General features: G+C 47.0%; 1 protein-coding gene across 1 annotated transcript; it reads right to left on the reverse strand.

Annotated features, from left to right (window-relative positions):
• Positions 1–315: 315 nt before the first annotated feature.
• Positions 316–17,482, reverse strand: LOC125458944 (epigen-like). The gene is made up of 5 exons (XM_048544804.2): positions 17,377–17,482; positions 14,696–14,821; positions 9,072–9,201; positions 2,536–2,694; positions 316–1,113 (listed from the first exon to the last, which is right to left on the reverse strand). The coding sequence occupies exons 1-5, from the start codon at positions 17,414–17,416 to the stop codon at positions 1,059–1,061; spliced, it is 510 nt and encodes a 169-aa protein (XP_048400761.1). The 5' UTR covers positions 17,417–17,482; the 3' UTR covers positions 316–1,058.
• Between the last annotated feature and the right edge of the window lie 408 nt (positions 17,483–17,890).

Below are 17,890 nucleotides of genomic sequence, written 5' to 3' on the forward strand. Positions count from 1 at the left end.
AACCAGAACCAAGATTGACAAAACTGTTTCAGACATAGTAGGAGCTGCAGATGCTGGAGAATCTGAGATAACAAGGTGTAGAGCTGGATGAACACAGCAGGCCAGGCAGCATCAGAGGAGCAGGAAGTCTGACATTTTGGGCATAGATACTTCTTCAGAAAATCAGAAAATGACGAAGGACCTAAGCCCGAAACATCAGCCTTCCTGCTCCTCTGATGCTGCCTGGCCTGCTGTGTTCATCCAGCTCTACACCTTGACAAATCTTTTGTTGGGTCAGGTTCTTTAGGGCTATGGAAATGGGGCGGGGGGGTGGGAAAAGGGTTGTAGCTACTGTTAAGATACAGATCATTTTGGAGGGAAGCGGCTTGATGGGCTAAATGGCCTCCCCTTTTTCCATTTTCTCTTGCTCAGCATCTTGAGTGCTCCTGGGCTGCTGGTGATCCTGTTGTGTAACATTTTCCCTCTTCAGGATTCTGTAGTAAGAACTTTGACTGTTTTCTCCAAAGTCCAGGATAAGCAAGACCTGTCCTACAGAGGTCAGATGACATGTGGCAGCTGGAAATCGAACCTTGGGCCTCAAGAGATCAGGCTCATCCATCAGAAACTCAAAAGTGGGCTTTCTAGCAGAACGATCAGATAGCGTTTGGGAACTGGTTTCAATCTCGATTGGCTGGTCAGACACACTGAGTCTCCTTCTGTGACCAACATGACCAGGAAAGGAAACCTGGCCTAGGGTTGTTCTGGCCTGTCAGCCTGCTGTTTGAAGTTGATGTGCAGACTGTAGTTAGCCTCAGCATTATGGAAATATTATCTTCTTAAACATCACGCATTGGCTAAGGAACTCAAGGCCACAAATCCAACAAGTGATGCTCAGTAATTTGCTCAGTTCTTGCCAGTTTATGAAGGTACACCATGTTTGTGTGTTGACGCAAATAGACAGAGTTCTCTTGTAGGTTAATTCTTGCCGTTGAAGAAGTTTCACCAAAGCACCACGCTGTTCATCAATAAAAGCACCAACAATTATTTTGCCACTTGTCACCGGCATCAGTCACAGAAGTTCAGACTCTTGCCTCCACAGAGCATTTGTTGTAGATTGGCTTGGATTTCTGACATCTGCAAACAAACATAACCGCTGTCACCATGCTGCAGATAAACCTGTAACCAGCAACAGAGGCTGTTCAGCCCAACACATTGGTGCTGGCTCTTTGCTAGGACCATCACCAAAATGCATCCCCACTGTCCCGCTTCCTCCCACATCCCTGTATCTTTCACTGCTCCAAATACTTCTGCAGAACATCTCCCAACCATATGCAACTGTCTCCCTGGAACGTGAAGCATTCATTCTCCACACTCCTTCCAAAATTTCCGCTTCTCTGCCTCCATTAGAAATGAGCTAAAAGGAAGAATTGAAAATGAACTGCATATCTGGCCATTCATTCGGAGCCCCCCAGCCCAATCTCCTGTCCCGATGGAAAGTGAGAGCCTGCTCAGAGAGAACCAGCGCAATTGTTGTGCTCAACACCCTCCTTCTGGGCCAGAAAGGTTTCACAAACCACAAAATGAACTTTATTCAAGAACAAAAAAGTGTTGCATTCCTTTAACATGACACTTTACTGAACAATAATCAGGCAGCTTTTGGACACCGGGTCAGGGAGGAATTGTAGACAAAGAGGCAGGTTCTCAGATATTCTGCAAGAAGGAGTGGTTTCAGAGCGAATTCAAGATAGCTGAAAGCATGGGCACCAATGGAAGAGTGAGTAAAATTGGGTTGGCTCAAGAGACCATAAAACAATAAGGAATAGGAACAGGAGCAGGCCATTCAGCCCTCAAGGCCAGAACTGGAGGAGCACAGGGCTGTAGACCTTGTCCACTCTCACAAGTGGACACATGATGTCTAACTGCTACCAAGCTGAAGGAGAGAAGAGGAGTTGTCCCCTGTGTGCACTGGTCAAGTTTCGGCCTTCAGACAACATCAGTAAATCTAATTAGATTATATAGTGACCTGTCTGTCTTCCCTCCCACCTACCCACCCACCCATCCCTCCCAACCGACCAACCCCCACCCCAACTCCCTCCCTAGGTGCTCCTGAGATGCTGCTGGGCCTGCAATGTTCATCCAGCCTCACATTTTATTATCCCTCTCTACACTCACCTTTACTGGCTCTATCCCCGCCTCCTTGACCTGTCCGTCTTCTCTCCACCAATCTGCTCCTCTATCCACCTTCCATCATCGCCTCCCCCTCTCTCCCTATTTATTTCAGAGTCCCCTTCCCCGCCCACATTTTTGAAGAAGGGTCCAGACCTGAAATATCAGCATTCCTGCTCCTCGGCCTGCTGCGTTCATCCAGCTCTCCACTGTTACCTGGATTATATGGTGAATGCTGTTTCTGGGCTCTTGCTGTGTATAACATGGCTGCAGTATTTAATCCAACTGACTACTCTTGCGGAGATATTTTAGTGGTTTTGAAAAGTTTCACTGCCTACCGAGGTAGAGAAAGGCACTGTATAAAAGTAAATTTCTTCTATTCGAGCTTACCTATTTCGACAGCAGTAATAGAGAAGGACAGAGAGGCCACTGAAGACTAAGCCGATCCCAATAGCAACAGAGATGTACAGGTATCGTTCTGATTCCAGGCTCGTGTGGGTGGTTAGTGTCAAGTGCTCGCACCTCTCTCCCATGTAGCCTGGTTTACAACTGGAAGGAGGAAGAGAAAATGTTCACCTGCTTGAGTTTAAAAGCCAGGGCAAAGTTTCTGTAATTAATCTGCTGTATCCCTGCAGCTATCATTGGGCATCATTACAGAATCACGATTGTACAATCAAACAGCATTGAAGGAGACTATACAGCCATTGATCCTGACCTGGCTCATGGAAAGAGCAGTGTAATCAGTCCCATTCACCTTACCCACAACCAACCCCCACCCCACCCCCCCCCCCCCCCCATCACCACTGCCCCCGGGCCAATCTTACCCCGTAATCAACCTGCTGCTCTTAAACCCTTTCTGACTCCACTTTTGAAACCCTCTAATGTACCTGCTTTCAGAGGCACCTTGACCCACAAAGACCCGATGTCCTGATTTCTCTCATCAAATACTCTCAATGTGTGTCTTCCCTGGAAACTGCCTTAATGTGCTCTCTGAGCTTCATTCGTATTCTGAATCAACCTGTTTCAGAGATGTTAGGACACACCTCTAGAGCAGGTGGGGCTTAAACCCAGGTCTTCTGGTCCAGAGGTAGGGACACCGCTACTGTACTGCATGAGCCCTATGCTCGGAGGTAAATTTTAAATTTTTATCTTATTTTATTTAACCTATTCTTCTAATCAACCTATTCAGAGATGTTATTATGCACCTTTTTAGTAGCCTGAACTTGAAACCAGGTCTCCTGCTCTGGGGCAGGGATGCTACCACTGCATAAAATAGAGACCGTTGGCCCTCTTGTTAAGATAACAAAGTGTGAAGCTGGATGAACACAGCAGGCCAAGCAGCATCTCAGGAGCACAAAAGCTGACATTTCGGGCCTAGACCCTTCATCTGCTGGGCCTGCTGTGTTCATCCAGCTTCACACTTTATCTTGGATTCTCCAGCATCTGCAGTTCTCACTATCTCCAGTCTCTATTTTAAGTTTTTTTTAAAATTTAACCTATTTTTCTAATCAACCTCTTCAGATGTTACTGCATGCTTCTGGAGCAGGTGGGACTTGAACCCAGGCTTCCCAGTCCAGGGGTAGGGACATTACCACAAGAGGGCCCTTTGCCATTTCAAGCTGTCTCTCTGGTCAATGGAAACAGCTGGTCCTTGTTTACTCTATTAAAAACTCATCATCATTTTGAACAGCCCGATTAAATCTCCACTTGAAATGTTCCGTACCAAGAACAATGCAGTCAAAGAGAACATCCGGGAATTAGAAATTCAGTCAACCTATTGGCTCCACACCCAATTCCATTCCACTGAGATTCTCGCTGATCTGTACCTTGAACCTATTCACCTGTCTTAGCTCTATAATCCCTAACACACCCTAATAGTCTCAACCTATAAAAGTCTACCAATCAATTAGTTACTATCCACAGGTGCTGTCAGGCTTGCTGAGTTTCTCCAGCATCACTGTTTTTGTTCCCATTTAGTTTTGCGTCTTCAACAAATTTGAAAATATTCTGATTATTTGCTGTAGATGCTGTGAATCTTTGGAATTCTCTAGCCCAGAGAACGATGGAAACTCAATCACTGAGCAGATTCAAGTCAGGAATCAATAGGTTTCTGAAGACGGATGTCATAAAGGAATACTGTGACAGTGCATGGGAATGGTGTTGAGGCCAGGTGATTGGCAATTATTTAATAGACTGGCAGCAAAGACTTGATGGACTGAGTGGGCACGTTCCCATCTTATCACCAGCCGTGTAAAATTCCAAATTTCTCTGCTGTTCCAATTCTGGCCCCTTGCCTACCCCCAATTTCATTTGTTCTTTCAACAGCTCAGCAATAATCTCTGGAATTCCCTCCTGAAACCTCTCTCCAAATGTTTAAGATGCTCCTAGAACACAACCTCTTTGATTGACCTTTCGGACACCTTTCTAATTTGGGATTTGGCATCAGGCTTTTTGTCATTCACGCTCCTATGCAAATGTTTTATTTGGCCTCAGGTGCTATATCAATGCACGTTGAGTGTACAGAGGAGTATCACCTGGGAATTTAGCCACAAGAAGAGGTTAGAGCATCTGGCTCTGGGACCATGGAGTAAGGGGGGGTTGAGGGGGAGATGTTAGAGAGGTGTACAAGGATATAATAAGGTTAAATCCTGTCCATAAACATACCTGCTCCCACTGGGTGATTGCACAAGGACTGGGACACAGATTTAAAAACTCAGGCAGGAGATAGAAGGGAGATGTCAGGACAAATTTATTGCAGGCAGCAAACAGTAATGACCTGCAATGCTGTGCCTGTGAGGGTGCTGAAATCAACGATAGAATCAATGATTCCAAAATGAACCTGGGTGGGCACTTGAGGGAAATAAAATTACAAGGGTATTGAGAGGGTGCAGAGGGAAGTAGCATTGCCCTATTGAGAACTGCTAAAGGTGTGATGATCTGAACAACCTCCCTCTGTGCAGTTACTGAGCCTGGGGTTTTATACATTGTTGGTGTTGAGGAATACTACTTGGGTGAACCTGGTGGCACAAACATACAAACTGGGAACAAGACAAACCTACTCAGCACTTCAAGCCTGCCCCACCATTCAATATAATCATGACTGATCTGATCTTAACCTCAACTCTACATTCCTACATTTCCCCCCATAATCTTTCATGCCCTTGGTCATCAAGAATGTTATCTACCTTGGCCTTCAAAATATCTAAGGATCCTGCATCCACTGCCTTTGGGAGAAGGGAATTCCATAGACTCTCACCCCTCTGCGAGGAAAAAAAGTTTCCTCATCTCTTTTAAACTTTGACACCTAGTTCTAGATTCTTCCACAAGGAGAAATATCCTTGCCACATCCAAGTCCCCTCAGGGTCCAAAATGTTTCAATAACGTTATCTCTGGCTCTAAACTCTTGAGACAGAAGTCATGTGGCACCAGGTTATAGTCACTCCACCTGACAAAGGGGCAGCGCTCTGTAAGCTTGAGATTTCAGATAAAACTGGTGTTATGTGATGTCTGACTTTGTGCACCCCAATCCACCTCCACATCATGGCTACCAAACTTCACACGGTACAGGCCCAGCCTGCCTAGCTTTCCCTCATAGGGCAATCCATCCATTCAGGGATTAGTCTGGTAAACCTTCTCTGAACTGCTTCCGACACATTGACATCCTTCTGTAAGGACAGTGACCGTGATGTACACAGGACTCCAGATCCAGCATCATCAATGCTGTGTATAACTAATGAGCTGGTACTGTACTCCTCCTGCTAAACAACTTCTACCATGTTTATGTTTCATGACCTTGCACTCTTACTGAAGACATCTCACATCTGGAGGCACAAAACCAGGAAATCTGTGCGACACCAAGGCATTCCAAATTGATTGGGGACAGCACAATGCCTCTGTGGGTTCCAAGCTAAATCACACGAAGAATCTGTCTGGCACGACAGTGTCATGATGAAGTAATTGGTTGTTGAACTTGTGACATAGAGCGAGGTCATTTGTCCCTTTGTGTCTGTACCAGCTCTTCAAAAGAGTGATCCAATTAGTCCCACTGTCCTTTCTCCTCCTCAATAAACTCAACAGTTCTTTTCTCCCTTCCCAAGAGTGTATCCAATTTCCCTTTTGAAAGTTCCTGTTGAGTCCTGCTTTCATTGCCCCTCTGCTCCTGCTCACAATAACTTAAAGCAAAGTCTCCTGAACTCTGCTTCAGTTCTTTGGCTAATCATCGTCAATCTATGTCCTCTATTTACTGACCGTGCTTTCAGTGCAATCATTTTGACTAGCTGTATTCTGTCAATACCCTTCATAATTTTGAACAACTTTATGAAATCTCCCTGAGTTTTCTCTTCTCTAAGGTGAACAATCCCAATTTCCCTACACCATTAAAGTCCTGAGTCCCCTCATCTTAATAAATCTCCCCATCTTCAAACCCTGAAAATCTTTGCTAAGCTCTGGACATCCCAGAACTAGACAAATCCCCAGGGTACACAGGACAAAATAGTTACCCTTTGTGAAGGGATCAATGACCAGGGGGCATCACGTTAAGGGAAGGGGCAGGAGGTTTAGAGGAGATGTGGGGGAAAGCTTTTTCACCCAGAGGATGGTGGATAATCCAGAACTCACTGCCTGAGAGAGGGAGAAATCCTCATCTGAGTGAATAAATATTTAGATGTGCACTTGCGATGCCAAGGATATAGATCAACAGCTGGGACATGGGATTAGAATAGTTTGAGGAGCAGGAAAGCTGACATTTTGGGTCAGGACCCTTCTGCAGAAAGAAGGCTCCCAACCTGAAACGTCGCCTTTCCTGCTCCTCTGAGGCTGCCAGGCCTGCTGTGTTCATCCAACTCCACACTTATCTCAGACTCCAGCATTGGTAGCTCTTACTATCTCTTATAATAGTTTTTGGTTGTTTTTGGCAAGTATGGACACCATGGGACAACAAATCTTTTCTGTGCTGTAGGCCTTTAAGACTCTATGAAGTGCACAAAATGGGGGCCGTGTTCATGATTCTGAAATAATTGAATGGAGTGGGATGCCTCCTCTGCAATGTTTCTGAAGAGAGATATGAGGCTTGGAATGATGTGGGTGCTTTTTCCACAGAATCAAGCCATTCAGCCTATCATCTCCCTGACAATACGTGTGCCCAAAATAAGGCTGCTCCCAGTCCATTTATTTCACCTGATCATCATATCCTTCCATTCGTTATGGATTGATCTAGCTTGCATTTACAACTCCCTGTGGAAGTTCCACATTCTCATTGCTCTGAGGGTAAAGAAGTCTTTCCTGAACTCCTCACTGGGTTTATTTATCACTCTCTAATATTAACGAGCCCTTGTTTTGGTTTTATCAACAGCTGGAAATTTTTTCTCACCGTCCTCCCTTTCAAAACCTTTCATAACATTTGGCCTCTATCAGGCCATTTCTCAGCCTCGCCTTTGCATGTTTTGTTGTAGATTGTGATGATTGGAGGGTTGACTTATTCCAGCCCATCTGTTTAGGTGATTGTGTGAGAACAATGTGAACTAAAATAAAATGTCGATTTTTAAGGAAGGTAGTAGACAGATGATTTTTAAACTAACCTATACTTGGGCAACACACAGTAGTAAGTGAAACATGTGCACGTGCTTTTAGTCTTCACTGATGTTGACAAGACCAGAATTCAGGTGGTGACTGCTGTCCAGGTCCTGCCTGTACCCCATCAGCACTGCTAAACCTGTTTGATCACGTACATATCGCCATTTCAATCACTAGCTCTGAAATCTCAGATTAAAGGGGCACCAATTTAACACTGAGATGAGCAGACATTTCTTCTCTCAGAGGGTTGAGAAATCTTTGGAACTCCGTGCCACAGAGTCCTGAAGGGGTAGAGCCCCTGTGTATATTTAAGGCTGAGATAGATTCTTGATCAGTCGGGAAATCGAGGGTTATGGGGAAAAGGCAGGAACGCGGATGTGAGGAACGGTCCTACTGAATGGCAGAACTTCGGGAGGTGCTGAATGACATCTTCCTGTTCCTATTTCTCATGGCCTTATGGTCATAGAATCATACCTGGCTTTTTTTCATATTCTTAATGGGATGAGGGCATTGCTGGCCAGGCAGCATTTATTGCCCATCCCTAATTGCCCCCAGAGGGCAGTTAAGAGTCAACCACATTGCTGTGGGTCTGGAGTCACATGTAGGCCAGACCAGGTAAGGATGGCAGTTTCCCTCCCTAAAGGGCATTCGTGAACCAGGTGGGTTTTTCCCGACCATCCGCAATGGATTCATGGTCATTATTAGATTCCAAATTCCAGATATTTATTGAATTCAAATTCCACCATCTGCCGTAGCAGGATTCAAACCCGGGTCCCCAGGACATTACCTGGGTCTCTGGAATAACAGTCCAGCGATAAATACCACTGGGCCACGGCCTCCCCCCTGTACTGACTTGAAATGTTAACTCTGCTTTCTCACCACAGACACTTCCAGACCACCTGAGTTTCTCCAGCATTCTCCTGGTTGGTTTCACTGTCTGAAAATGCCTCTGCCAGTTTTGCTTGGACAAATTCCTGGAAGAGGCATCACTTGCTCTCATCTTTCTCCATCATGCCTCACCAACACCACCCTACCCTTCCCTCCCCCGGCTCATATTCCCACCGCCGTCTCCAGGACAAATCAGAAACAGACAGGACTCTCTGCCTGTTTTCTTGCTTGCTCCCTGGCTCTCATTAAAACAGCCCTGTCTCCCCTTCCTTCCTCCCCGCTAAAACAAAACTCTTCAAATAATCTATTAAATTTCTGGTAATGGTCATACAATTGCTCCCTACACTGCCCATGAAATTAATCTTTAATTCCTGGACAATTCCAGGAATGATGATTAATGCCAACAGGATATGTCAACTGAGTTTTGACTGCAATAAAACTATAATTTAATATTCTTATTGACTTACACACAGATACGGTAGTTGGTGATTTGATCCTGATCTTCGTGATACCTACAATCACCATTCATACAATAACTCTGGCCACCTTCATAACACTGCTGTCTCACTCTCAATGTCCTTGGTGTCTCGGGATCACCTGGTCAAAGGAGAAAAGTGAGTTCAGGAAAATGCAAGTAACAACTGAAATTTACACAGCAGCTCAAACGTACAGAAAGTCCGAATGGGTTTAAAAGAATCACTGCTGAGCAAGTCACAAATCGGTCCTAGGCCACCCTACCATAGGTTGGTGAAATACTGCACAGAAGCCGGTATCCCATCACCAACACACTCTTTCTTTACTTGTGCAATGGCTATACCCAGACAGTTTGGAGTCACTCCCCTGAACTGAGGAGATTCTAAATTCCCTTGTATATCGGTCACCCAGGGCTTCCTGATTGGCCCAGATTCATAGCCCGATTCAAGGACCTCACAGTCAACAAGTTCGACCTGAATCCAATCACTGCAGCTGGTTAAAGAGGGAGGGTTGAGGGATATCTTACAGGAGTTAAGAGAGGCATGGATAGGGGCGAGGGAGCAGGAGAGGATTCCCGTGTTCAAGGCCCAAGCAGTCAATGGCAGAACCACCGATGGTGGAATGATGCAACTTGGGAATGAAAAAGAACCCAGAGCATAAAGTGTCATTACATGCTGGAGGGGGGTACAGAGATAGGGAGGGGGTGTAAGGGCTGGAGGAGGTGACAGGGATAGGGAGGGGGTGTAGGGGGTGTAGGGGCTGGAGTGGGGGGGGCGGACAGAGATAGGGAGGGGTTGTAAGGGCTGGAGGGGAGGAACAGAGATAGGGAGGGGGTGTAGAGGATGGAGGAGGTGACAGAGATAGGGAGGGGCTGTAGGGGCTGGAGGGGGTGACAGAGATAGGGAGGGGATGTAGGGGATGGAGGAGGTGACAGAGATAGGGAGGGGATGTAGGGGATGGAGGAGGTGACAGAGATAGGGAGGGGGTGTAGGGGCTGGAGGGGGTGACAGTGATAGGGAGGGGGTGTAGGGGATGGAGGGGGTGACAGAGATAGGGAGGGGGTGTAGGGGATGGAGGAGGTGACAGAGATAGGGAGTGGGTGTAGCGGCTGGAGGGGGTGACAGTGATAGGGACGGGGTGTAGGGGCTGGAGGAGGTTACAGAGATAGGGAGGGGATGTAGGGGATGGAGGAGGTTACAGAGATAGGGAGGGGGTGTAGGGGCTGGAGGAGGTGACAGAGATAGGGAGGGGGCGTAGGGGCTGGAGGAGGTTACAGAGATAGGGAGGGGATGTAGGGGATGGAGGAGGTGACAGAGATAGGGAGGGGATGTAGGGGATGGAGGAGGTGACAGAGATAGGGAGGGGGTGTAGGGGCTGGAGGGGGTGACAGTGATAGGGAGGGGGTGTAAGGGCTGGAGGGGGGGGACAGAGATAGGGAGGGGGTGTAGGGGCTGGAGGGGGTGACAGTGATAGGGAGGGGGTGTAGGGGTTGGAGGGGGTGACAGTGATAGGGAGGGGGTGTAGGGGCTGGAGGGGGTGACAGTGATAGGGAGGGGGTGTAGGGGCTGGAGGAGGTGACAGAGATAGGGAGGGGGTGTAGGGGCTGGAGGGGGTGACAGAGATAGGGAGGGGGTGTAGGGGCTGGAGGGGGTGACAGTGAAAGGGAGTATACCAATGGAGTCCCTGAGGTGTTGATGGACAAAAGATATCGTAACATTGACCAACCAGCTCCTGGAAGATTCAGACAGTTAATACCTTCCAAATTCGACACATCTGGAGACAAACTCAGTCTTTTTACAGAGGGCTGTGGAAGTTGACCCTGAGGATGTTTAAACTACAGATTGACAGATTTCTGATTACCAAGTCTTAAATTTATTTCATTCACGGGATGAGGGCCTCACTGACCAGGCAGCATTTATTGCCTATCCCTAATTGCCCAGAGGGCATTTAAGAGTCAAGCACATTGCTGTGGGCCTGGAGTCACGTGTAGGCCAGGCCAGGTAAGGATATCAGTTTCCTTCCCGAAGGGACATTAGTGAACCAGATGGGATTCCCTGACAGTAATCAATGAATTTGACAATCATCTTAACCCCAGATTCTTATTGCATTGAAATTCCACTATCTGCCAGGGAATGAGTTGACTCTGTGTCTCGAGAACATTATCTGGGTCTCTGATTAGATAGTCCAGCAATAATACCAATAGGCCATCACCTCCCCTGCTGTAGAGCTCTGGGGATGGGGTGGGTAAACGGCATTTGAACCATTCAATCGGCTATGATTGATTTGGATGGTGGGGTAGGCTTGATGGACTGAATGGCTGACTCCAATGTTCCTACTCTATTCCTCATCCCTTTCTGTCTCTCTAATCTCTCACTGCCTCACCCTGCGAGATTTTGGCACCCTTCTGATACTAGCCTGTTGAACATTCACAATTTTCATCGCCTAACCATTGACTGCTTTACTTTCAGCTACTTGGGCACTAGGCTCAAGAATCCTCCCCTAAACATCTCTGACTTTCTATCTGTCTCCATTTAAGATGCTCCTCAAACCTGACCTCTATATGAATAAGAAAGGTTTGGAGGGATATGGCCCAGGAGCAGGCAGGTGGGACTAGTTTAATTTGGGATTACGGCCGCTATGGACTAGTTGGACCGAAGGGTCTGTTTCTGTGCTGTATGACTCTAGGACTTTATGACTGACTATGTAATCCCTGACACAGTATCTCCTTATATCGTTAGGTGTTGTATTTGATAACCTAATTTCCTATTGGGTATCTTCAGCTACTCTCTGGGCACTTTTGAAAACCAAGTTGTTGCTGTTACTGTGGGAACAGCCCATCATCAAGGAATGCAATTAGCATATAACATTTCTATCAATATCTTAGTCGGTATGTAGACTCCAGGAATCTGCTCAAATTGATGCTAGCATGCAAAAGGTCATATCAGCTACCTGTTACATTGATCTTGTGACCACTGATAAGTTCAGTTCAGGGCAGAAGGAGCTCCCAAACTCCAGGCATTTTCTTAACAATTCTAATGGACAACTCTGAACACTTAGACCTTTCCAATGCACCATGTGCCTATTCCAACATGATCTCATGCAACCCCATTCACATGCCCCTCGGTTCGTTCCTCTCTGGTGTGTTTATTTTCATTTTTCCTGAAATGCTTTGTTATTATTCACCTCAAAGAGTTCAAGATCCTCACAGCTCTCTACATAAAATTAAACCACAAAACTCACAGTGAGGGACCATGTCACTCAATGTAGTAATCCAGAGGATCATTCTGTGACCAAGGGTTCAGATCTCGGTGTGGCGGCAATAAGTGGAGTTTACTATTAATTAATGTAACTATACATTGAATCATAGAACCCCTACATTGTGGAAGCAAACCATTCAGCCCATCAGAGTCACACTGACCTTCCGATGAGCATCCCACCTTGACCCAACACCTTACCCTATCCCTGTAACCCTGTATTTCCAATGGCCTATCTTCATAACCTGGACATCTTTGGACTGTGAGAGGAAACTGGAGCACCTGGAGGAAACCCACAGAGACACAGGGAGAATTGCAAACTCCACACAGACAGTTGCCCGAGGGTGGGATTGAACCCGGGTCCCTGGCGCTGTGAGGCAGCAGTGTTAACCACTGAGCCACCGTGCCGCCTAATGAATTGTGTAATGAACTGTCATTAAAAACCCTGTCAAGTTCATTCACGTCCTGTGTGGAGATGAATCTGCTGTCCTTACCTGGTCTAGCCTACAGACCCACAGCAATGTAGCGGACTGTTAAACCACTCTCAGATGTGGCTCAGCAAGACACTCAATGCAGGAATAATTAGGAATGGTCAATACATTGTCAGCCTTACCAGTGATACCCATATCCCCTTGGGGTGGAAATCACTTCACTGCAACCTGTCACTCTGCTCAGTTTACTCATCGACTATTTCCCTTTGAGTCAAACACCTCCTCTGCTGGTCTGTACAAGCCCTGAGCTAATATTTAAACTTATCCATGCTAGTCCTTCGCGAGCTGGGCCTCGTGTTGGGAGTTATCAAGAACTTAGATGGAATGCACTTTCGCAAAAGGAAAAGAAAGATTTGCATTAGTATCACATTTCTGTTCACTTCTTCAAATCTGTTCTGCTGTTTATGGTTGACCTGTGGCCTAACTCCATACACCTGCCTTTCATCAATATCCTTTAAAAGCTTTGCTTAACGATAATTAATCTCTCTCAGATTTAAAATTAACAACTGATCCAGCATCCACTGCCATCTGTGGAAGACAGTTCCAAACATCTCCCACCCTTTGTGTGTAGAAATGCTTCCTAACATTTCATCCTGAATGGTCTGGTCCTCATTCTCAGACTGTGGCCCCAAGTTCCAAAATCCCCAACCCATGGAAATAGTTTATCTTTATTGAACCTGTTTTTTCACAACCTTACAACAATCGCAAAGCATTACACAGCCTCTGAAATAGGAATTACAGCTGGCTGGCTGTGCATAGCAAGATCCCACAAGATCAAGGCCAGCTACTCTGTCTTCTTATAGAAAAACAGCGCTCAGCAAGCTCTTCAGTGGTCAGTGACTTCAAACATTAACTCTGATTTTCTCTTTACAGGCTCTGTCAGACCTGCCAAATATTTCCAGCTTTTTCTGCAGTATTTTGTGATGTGAGCCGACAGAATAAATGCTGGCCCATGACTCCCATGCAGCTTTGAAATGGTGCAATGGGGTGTTTCACATTCACCTGAGAGGGTAAGTGGAGTTTCAGTCTCATCGCATCTGAAAGACACTCTCACACTGGGAGCATCAACATAGATTTCACATTGAAGTACCCAAAGTGGGATCTGAATCTATGACCTGTAGATGCGTGCGGGGGGGTGGGAGTAATTTTTGTTTCACCCAGAAGGTGGTGGGGGTCTGCAATGCATTGTTTGGGAGGCTAGTTGAGTAAACCTTTAAGAAGATTTGGATGAGCATTTGAAATATCACAACATTCGAGACTATGGGCCACAGGCTGGAAAGTGGGGCTAGAGTAGGCTAAGTGTAGTTTTGTTGGTGCAGACTTGATGGGCTAAAGGGCCTCTGCTGAACTGTCTGGTTTTATAATGTGGGTTCAAACTTCAGACTGGCTGTTTTAATTCAAGATGCCATTCTTTCCTCACCCACTGCCCTCCTAGTGACTGATGCCCCTCAAGCAGTATCGAAGCACTCACCTCTGCGTAATGGAGAGAAAACCGCCTACATTTCTTAGTAGACTAATCCCCGCGTTAGCACTGAACTCAGTCACCCACTGGCAGCAACACACTGCATCCGTTATTTGATAGAAATCAAATGATTGACAATGCGAGTGTGAGCAGTGGCTGGATCTGGTGAGTAAATCTGTGAATGGTTATGGGACTAATTTACAGTTAATGAAAGATGATTATGTATTTATAACTAAAATGTTTGTGTCCTCATTATAACCGGTATGGATGTAGTTTCATGTTACAGCTTTTCAAAGAACTACAATTGTATCTGTGGAATGAAAAAGTTGTGAATTTGTAAATGATTGAGACCAGGCTTGTGCCACCAAAGCAAAGCTGGTGTGTTCAGGTTCGATGGTGATTGTACTTACCTCTGAGCTCTCCTGTGATAGGCTCCAGGGTAGTTGATGTGTTTTCAGACAAGCCCAGGGTGTGGAGGGATTCAGAAACAGGCATTTGAGTCACTTCACTAGCTGTAACAGCCATGGCAAAAATTACTGGGAAAAGAATGAAAAATATCTGGAATCAGAATGGAATGAGTATGCCGGGGTTTTATACAGGTGCTTGAATGGTTTGCTCCAATCCTCTTTGGAAAATTCTCCGAATTCTGACCTCAGCTGCCTTACATATCTGTCCTTACAATGAGCCCTATTCTGACACTGTGCCCCAGACTAACTGAATCACTGTCACTCCCTTTTTGACAAAACACTGCCCAGACAATTCTCACCCTTGTGTTGTACTCTCCCCAGAGTGTCTGTATCCTCCCTCGGAGCCAAAAATATAAACTACGTGAACAATTCCGGAAGAGATTCTTCACCCAGAGATCGAGATGGGTTTGACATGTACAGCTCCAGGGAGGGGTTGAAGCGATTAATACACTTATATTCACCGAGAGGCGGGACAGAAAGGAATAAATATTGACAGGATGAGATAAAGACAAGCTGGTGACCAGCAGGTAAGCATAAACACTAGCCTGGGTGAGGTGGGCTGAGTGGCCTGTTTCTATCTGGACAGTCGACCTAATTCGATGAAACTAACTGAGATTGTTTCCCAAATTCTGATCTTTCATGCTGGCCTTCATCTTTATTGTTCAACCACTGGCAACAGCTGCTTAACCCTCTGACAGTGCCCGCTCCCTCAGCACTGACCCTCCGACAGTGCCCACTCCCTCAGCACTGACCCTCCGACAGTGCCCGCTCCCTCAGCACTGACCCTCCGACAGTGCGGCACTCCCTCAGCACTGACCCTCCGACAGTGCCCACTCCCTCAGCACTGACCCTCCGACAGTGCGGCACTCCCTCAGCACTGACCTTCCGACAGTGCGGCGCTCCCTCAGCACTGACCTTCCGACAGTGCGGCACTCCGTCAGCACTGACCCTCCGACAGTGCGGCACTCCCTCAGCACTGACCTTCCGACAGTGCGGCGCTCCCTCAGCACTGACCTTCCGACAGTGCGGCACTCCCTCAGCACTGACCCTCCAACAGTGCAGCGCCCCCTCAGCACTGACCCTCCGACAGTGCCCCCTCCCTCAGCACTGACCCTCTGACAGTGCGGCGCTCCCTCAGCACTCACCCTCCAACAGTGCGGCGCTCCCTCAGCACTGACCCTCCGACAGTGCGACACTCCCTCAGCACTGACCCTCCGACAGTGTGGTGCCCTCTCAGCGCTGACCCTCCGACAGTGCAGTGCTCCCTCAGCTCTGACCCTCCAACAGTGCCCACTCCCTCAGCACTGACCCTCCGACAGTGCGGCACTCCCTCTGCACTGACCGTCAGACAGTGCGACGCTCCCTCGGCACTGACCCTCCCACAGTGCGGCACTCCCTCAGCACTGACCCTCCGACAGTGCGGCACTCCCTCAGCACTGACCCTCCGACAGTGCCCACTCCCTCAGCACTGACCCTCTGACAGTGCGGCGCTCCCTCAGCACTGACCCTCCGACAGTGCCCACTCCCTCAGCACTGACCCTCCGACATGCCCACTCCCTCAGCACTGACCCTCCGACAGTGCGGCACTCCCTCAGCACTGACCCTCCGACAGTGCGACACTCCCTCAACACTGAACCTTCTAGACACTTGATTTACCTGAGAATAACTTCTTTTAATTAACCTGTTTGAACAAGTTATGACAAATGCTCAAAGCAGTGGGATCTGCCCCCACGCCTCCTTGTCCAGAGGTAAGGACATTTACCACCGTGCCTAAAGATCATTGATGATACCTTGGTGCTCCTCAGATTCAGCAGCAGCATTGGGAGATGCCCTTTACTGTCCCCATCAATTCTGGTATCACTTGCTCCCATTGTATTTCATTAGATAACTAATGAGGTGAATTATTCTGAATCACCAATGAATGGAATGTGGAGAACCTCCCATTGAAGCATGAAATTGAATCTGTAGAGAATTTTGCACCAAAAAAAATTCAGCCCGTCAGTTCTATACTTCCACTCTATCGGAGCTATTCAATTATCTCCATGTCTCCACAGACACACATAGGCACAGACACACACACCAACCTTTTCTCGCTCACAGACACACACACACTGACACAGACACACACACACTGACACAGACACACACACACAGACACATGGACACCTGCTGAAGCACACTGCCACACACTGCCACACACGGACACACGGACACACGGACACACAGACACACAGACACACAGACACATGGACACCTGCTGAAGCACACTGCCACACACTGATATACACACACACACACACACACACACACACACACACACACACACACACAGACACACTGACACACACACACTGACACACACACACTGACACACACACACTGACACACTGACGCTGACACACTGACTCACACTTGTTCCAGTGAATTTGCTTCGTTCTATCCTGTGAAATTGAGAACGACACATTCTCCACGGTTCTCATTCTCTTGCAAGTTTGAGAATTGGCAGTTCTCATTTCTCATTTTTCTATAGCACACCTTTGGAAGTGACTGAGGGATTAAAAAACTGTTCAGATAAAAACCCACTGTTAGAAACCCACTAAACTGCAATATCAGATGTGCCTTACCACTTAATGTGAAGATAGATCCCCCAGTAACAGATTCCATTCTTGTTCCCACCTCACTTTCACTTCAGTCTCTGGAGCACTCCCTCTGCCTCTCTGTTGTGTTGCTACTTGCTGCTGAGCTTGTCTTTATAGATCTCGTCAGGAGTGTACGGTTTGCAATGACGTCAGAGCACACTAGCACGTGGCCCCAATCCAGAGCCAGAGATGAAATAACCTGACATTCACTTCAAAGTGCAGCATCTGTGGTTATGCAACACAAGGAATTATCATTAAAGCAACACAGAGCTTCCTCTAACCTGTGGCAGATTTTGCAGTGGCCCGAACATGACTGCCTGCTTCAGGCCAGCACGATGCCTCATCAATGGAATGAATTCCTTGGGCACCTCCCAAACTAAACCATTAGTTGACTGAAGGAATCATTTTGCTCCGGTTCAAGATGAGCAAAGAATTTCCTTTTTATGTTTCCTGCAGGAGCTGCAGTGTAATACAATGAAGATGAATAGGTGGCGCTCTC

This window comes from Stegostoma tigrinum, chromosome 1 (genome assembly GCF_030684315.1).
Source record: "Stegostoma tigrinum isolate sSteTig4 chromosome 1, sSteTig4.hap1, whole genome shotgun sequence".
NCBI lineage: Eukaryota > Metazoa > Chordata > Chondrichthyes > Orectolobiformes > Stegostomatidae > Stegostoma > Stegostoma tigrinum.